Source organism: Dermochelys coriacea, chromosome 6, assembly GCF_009764565.3.
Source record: "Dermochelys coriacea isolate rDerCor1 chromosome 6, rDerCor1.pri.v4, whole genome shotgun sequence".
In the NCBI taxonomy this organism is placed as follows: Eukaryota; Metazoa; Chordata; order Testudines; family Dermochelyidae; genus Dermochelys; species Dermochelys coriacea.
Window position 1 is genome coordinate 88,168,185 of NC_050073.1, and position 6,000 is coordinate 88,174,184.

A 6,000-nucleotide genomic window follows, 5' to 3' on the forward strand; every position below is an offset into this window, starting at 1 on the left:
CATAGCTAGAAACCACTCTTGGTTACTTGTGCATTAGCAAAATAAATATTATATGTTAAGTTGTGTTTTAGTGTTTTATAAAATGCTTGTAGCATACTGCATGTATTGTTCTCAAGCAACTATACCCCATGTTATAAAGAGATAGCAAGCATTTGCATTGTAAACCTCTATGTAACTCAACAAACCAGGAAAAAGACTTGTGCAATATATTTGTTGTACGTGTTGATGGTCTAACAAGATGTTAAATCCTGTTCATTAAAGGCAAACGAGCTATTGTATAATATCAAGGATCAAAGACTCTGTTAAGTGCATTCCTCCTCCTCTTCCCCCCTCCCCTCATGACGAAGGGACTTCTGTGGGAACTCTGGCTATCAGCTTGATTTTCTACGGAAGAATATATAAAAATGCCTCACAAGGAAAAACTCTTTGCGGTTTGAACTCTCACAGGGCCAGAAACTCCAAAATGAAACAAGAGATCAACCAGGGTTATCCCTGGTTTTCCTTGAAAGATATTTTGAATTGAAAGATCACTACAACTCTGTCACTCTTAGGATTTAGATTGCAACTTATTTGTGTTATATGCTTGCTTGCTTTAACCTGTAAATAACTCTTACTTCTTTTTCCAAGTTAATACATCTTTAGTTAGTTTATTACAGAATTGGCTACAAGCATTGTCGTTGGTGAGAGATATAGAATACAAATTGATCTGGGGTAAGTGACTGTTCTCAACCTGAATATTGTGTGATTTTAGTGCTAAATGGTCACTTACACTGAGTCCAGCTTGCCTGGGTAGCAAGATAGATTGGAGAGCCTAAGGGGACTGTCTGTGATTCACAGAAAGACTATATAGTGATGCAGGAGTTCACATTTGTTACTGGGCTGGTGAAATCTAATTGCAGAACATTCCACCAGTTGGGGTGTCTGTCCTATTTTTGACAATCTGGCCTGATGTAGGTACTCATGGTCATGAGTCACTCCAGATAGCATGGCAGTTACAATAAAAGCACATAAGGGTCCATTTTTCTGGAAGTTGTGCTTGTGCTATTTTACTGCCTGCGTTTCATAGCCAGAAAGAAAACCCCTAATTTGATCCTGAATTACAGAAGTCCGACTGAAGACTGCCTCTGACAAGCCAACCCTCATGTCTTGGTTTCTTTAGAACGCCCCATGATGGCCAGCAAACTCCAGTAGAATACTAGCCATCAATAGACAACTTTTGAGAAGGCACTTTGACCCACATTATCTAACCTCTGTAAGATCACAAAGTTATTATCAGTTACAAAATAGAAAGACTCAAGTAGCTCTGGGTCACCATATCCTCCCAATCATGCCACTCATAGCTGACTGATATTACCTCACCTCCTAAACTTTTAACAAAACATGTCAATGCTTAAAAGCGACCATCTAGATTTCTAATGTCAAAATGGCGACAGTTTGTTAGAACAAACATGTTTAACCCAATTTGTTTAAGGCTGCCAAACACATGCACTCCTATTGTAAGAGTGTATTACCTTGTCCTTAGACTGTCCCTGTCGAGCGATAGCGTCGTATTTTATTTTTCCTTCTGCATCCACTTGAACAGCCAAAGCGTTGGACATTTTCTTCTTTCGGCCCATATCCAATGGGTATTGGGCCACATGGATTTCTGGGAAAGCACCCCCATCTCCAAAATCCTGCACAGAATGGAAAGAGAAGTGAGCAATAAATGAAACATGTGGCATGAAACCAAGCACAAGATCTGCCGGTAGTTTTCAGCAAGGAATGGGAGCAGGGAGTGCTTTGGTTCCAGCACAATGGCCTTGTTCTCACAGTGCAACAACCAGACTGTACCACAGTGTATTCTTTCAGTGGGCAGCAGAATTCAGAATTCTTAAAATAGAAGAGAGATGCATTCATTTTCCTTCACAATGTCCAGAATTATTTGCTGCACCAAACAAGGGCTCCTATCCCTGATTGGAATATGTCAGGCACTACTGCAATATCGATAATAATCACAGAATTAAAGTTCAACTTCCTTGATTCATGTATAAATCTAAGTATTTTACTATTACAATAAAGCAAGTTACAAGAGTGACAGATTTCTGCTGCCAAGCTATATTTGGTATTTGTCATTTTCCACAGCACAATTAGCAGTGGACTAGCAGCTAATTTTGTTGCTTTAATGATGAAACATTCTTTTCACAAAACCTGTAGCTCACACATTCAAAATGGTAGGTATGCTAGACTCCAACACACTGGCACTTGGGTAGGAATTCCAGGCCCTGTCCTTTAAGAGTGCTTACTTGCCCTTTAACTCAGTATTTAATGAGCTGAAGGAGATAGGCCTCTCAAACCAGGCCATTCGGAATCCATAACAGTTGAGATGCATCTAGGATTAGTGCTCCATGCACGCTAAGAACAATCTGAGATGAGTTACCAAGGCTCTTTCAAGTGTCACATTCCAAGACCCCCGTTACAGAATTAAATAGTCTTCATACCCTAACCAGACCGAAGATAGTCATTGGTCAGTAAACCCAAATGAGATTCCTTTTCATAGTACTCTTGGTATGTTAGAGACTGATTTTTAAACTTTGTTTTTATTCTCTGGACCAAGATCATGCTTGGAACAGTTTACTGCTCTTAAAGACATTTGTACTGATCTATCAACTGGATAGATACTTTTAACAGTCCTTCCCACATACTTATCAATTCATGTACTGCTGGTGTTTGGAAGTGAGGCTGGAGGCTATTTTAAAAAGATGTTATGTACTGATTTCTAGCGTTAGCAGTTTGAGACAGTGACTACTAAAATACTAATTTTGCTAATTAAAATGCAAAAGAATTAATGAAAATGTGGAAATTTTAAGATCTGATATCTCATCAGACATTGAAACTAAAAAAGAATATTGTATATTAGTGGAAAGCAGAAATTGCTGTATAAGATATCCTTTTCTAGTCCTGATGGTTTGCAAGGTATTAACACTTCAGTAGAGTCACTGGTCCCTTGTCCCAGAAGTGTTGTTGTTGTTAGCACTGGTTTACTGACCACACCAAGTCTCAGACCTCATGCCAAATGTCATTTTAAATCACTACAAGGAATTTCTTGGTCAAAATACAAAGTGTCTTGGTGCAATTTCTCAGAAACCCCTATTCTCACTCCCAACTTGTCAGCATTTGCAATTGAAATGAGATTAACCAAATTCAGGGTCAAGACAAAGAACACGCATCATTATCTCAGGTTGTTTTTGGCAGTTATATATTTAACACTGAATGTCTGACAAATGCCAATGCTTTACAGGAGAGTAAGATAATCTGTTACTTATGAAAACATTGTAACCATGAGTTTGTTTTCCAATGCAACTCTTTTTAGCTTCCCAACTGTAATCATGCATGGAAAACTTTAATCTGAACTGTGTATTTAACAAATCAGGAAAATGAGAATAGGCACGTGTTCAGAAGGCCATGCTTGCTTTCACTTTACAATATTATCCACAGGGAAGGTAATGTACAATACAGCTAGAAAGTTTCTATGGTAAGTAGCAATACTGCAAAACAAAAACAAACCCAGAATATTTCCACCAGGACTGGTGGACATAACCAGTCAATTTCTCATATGGTGAAGTGCTACCCAATTTTCTGTGCTATATTCAAGTGCTCAGATTTAATCTATCCTTGTTAAAATAAAAAAAATTATCAAAAATAAATGACAGCTATCACCAGAGCGTGAATTCAAATATTTACCTCTAGCATTCGTGGTATCCATCCTTTCCGATAACCGTATGGGGGAGGTTCCCTGCGTGATGACACCAGTGCAGTCTGTCTTGACCTCTGAGATCTTGCCCTTTCTTCTAATTCTAGCTGGTCCTGAGACAGCTGAGTTGGGGCTGGTAAAAAACTGCACAAACAAAAAGAGAAGGATGTTAACTTTGACAGCCTCATCCACTCAACACAACTGAGATCAAATGCAATATTTGAGTTTGTTGTTAGAGTATTCCAAGGGACTGTTAATCTTTGCCACTGATCTGTGTTGGATCTGAAATAATTTATAACATTTAACAGTTGAGTGCAGGACTTTTCAACTGGGCCACAGCTGCTACAGAGTTGAAATACTGAAGGTGGCACTCTTTCTCCACCTCTCTAGACTTGACAATTAATACATACATATTTCCAACCCCTGTTTGAACCAAAGCCCAGCAGGAGCCATGTCTGCCTTTTTTTTTTTTTTTAAAGCAACAGAGCAGTAGGAATCTTACAGAACATAACATAGATCTTTCCATGTAAGTATGTTTTTGACATTCTGTCAAAGCGAATAAGAAAATATCCTCCAATTCTTAATGACTCCCTTACGTAAATGGCCACAAATAGACACAGTGATATACCTCATTCTCACTAAGATGTGGACAAAGTACCCAAGCTATACAAGATGTTTCCTTTCTCCGTGGATGTGGACACTTTCTCCAGAGCACCTCTTGTTCCCACTGGCTAAGAACAAAGGACTCAGCTAAAATTCCGAACTTTTAGCTTCCCACATTTCAGCTCATCCTGCACCCCCATCCGAGTACCACGCTGCCCGTCTTTACATGTCCTTAAGGAAACATCTGGCTGCCAAAAGGTTTATATGTCAGAGTAAACACAAAAAGAAATATGCCTTAAGCTAGACAGAGAAATGACATTGATCTTTCAACTTCTCTCAGTAGACTGCCCTAGGACCTAGATGGAGCGGTGCACACGATGGGAGCTATCATCCCAGCCCATATCCAGAGCGTTATGGTTACCCCCGTGCACAGGGATGTCCTGGACGCCGCTGCATCAGATCCCAGACTCCCTATGTCCCGGTCTCCACGCAAGGGTGGTTGTGTACCCCCTCGGAGAAGGCATCGCACCCAAGGGATCCGCTGTCCCCACACGGGGGGGTGAGGAGGGGAAATTAACCCTTTCAGCTCCAGAGAGCTCGCTGCACATCCTGGAGGAACGCTCCCGTCCCTGACTCCCTGTACGGGCCCCCAGTGGTACAGCCCCGAAGGGTGGCCGCCGACCTCCCCACCCGGGGTGCACACTGCCTCCCGCAGCGCCGCCCTGGGAGCTGGCGGCTCCTACCCTCCCCCAGCCCCAATGCTCAGCCGAGGGCAGAACCGGGACGCAGGCCGGTGGGAGGTGTCCGGTCCCCACGCCCCGACCCGTCTCTCCGGCCCTGTCCCCCCCATGGCGGCAGGGCCCGCGGCTGGGCGTTCGGGAAAGGCCCCGGCTCGGTGCGGCCTACGCGCCGCCAGCGCAGTTTGTCCCTCGGCGGGGACGGGAGCCACCTCGCACCCGGGACAGGGCCCTCCAGGACCCGGACCCTGCGGGGACGTAAGGACACTGGACCGTGAGCAGGGCGGAGGGAATCCGACCCCAAGCGGAGACCGGCCCCACCAACCTGGTGAGCGCCATCTTCCTCGTCTCGCTCGGACCGGGCCTCAGGGGCCCTGGCCCGCTGCCACACGGAGGGAGATCACAAGTGCGCAAGCGCGGACATCAAAAGTATCTGGGAGTTGTAGTCTCTTTCTCTCTCATCTTTTCTCAGCGGGAAGGTCACATGCTACATCACGCAGGCGTGTGATCGAAATGTCTTATGGGAGTTGTAGTCTTCCTCACAAACCTGCCTCTAGACTAGATGACGCGTACATGTTTGTAATGCACAGGCGCATGTTGAACGATTGTGGGAGTTGTAGTCTCCCTCTTCTCCAGGCCGTAGTGCCTTGCAGGGCTGGGAGGTATCTGTTCGAAAGGAGTCTGATCACTGATTAGGGAACTGACCTGTCCCCTTTTATGCTGATGCTCATAGCTGCTGAAGCTGCGATGGGAATTGCTGTCTTTTCATGCTTGCAGACCCTGTGCAAACGCACTTACGTAGCACAGTTGTGGGGTTTTAACTTGGGATGTCTGATCCTATTGGACAAACACCAGACTTTTCTTCCATGCCTGGGGGTGAAGCTGCATGCCCATACTCAGTGACCACATGGTGATCTTGCGTCAGGATGT

The 6,000-nt window shown here is 43.9% G+C and overlaps 1 protein-coding gene across 1 annotated transcript in view; it reads right to left on the bottom strand.

Moving 5' to 3' along the window:
- Positions 1-5,567, bottom strand: part of SNW1 (SNW domain containing 1) — a 24,552-nt gene extending 18,985 nt beyond the window's left edge. Inside the window, exons 1-3 of the mRNA XM_038404641.2 lie at positions 5,396-5,567; positions 3,721-3,874; positions 1,512-1,673 (exon numbers count right to left, since the gene is read on the bottom strand). Of these exons, the coding sequence (XP_038260569.1) occupies positions 1,512-1,673; positions 3,721-3,874; positions 5,396-5,409 (330 nt within the window). The 5' untranslated portion in view covers positions 5,410-5,567. The remainder of the gene's footprint in view (positions 1-1,511; positions 1,674-3,720; positions 3,875-5,395) is intronic.
- Positions 5,568-6,000: the final 433 nt, after the last annotated feature.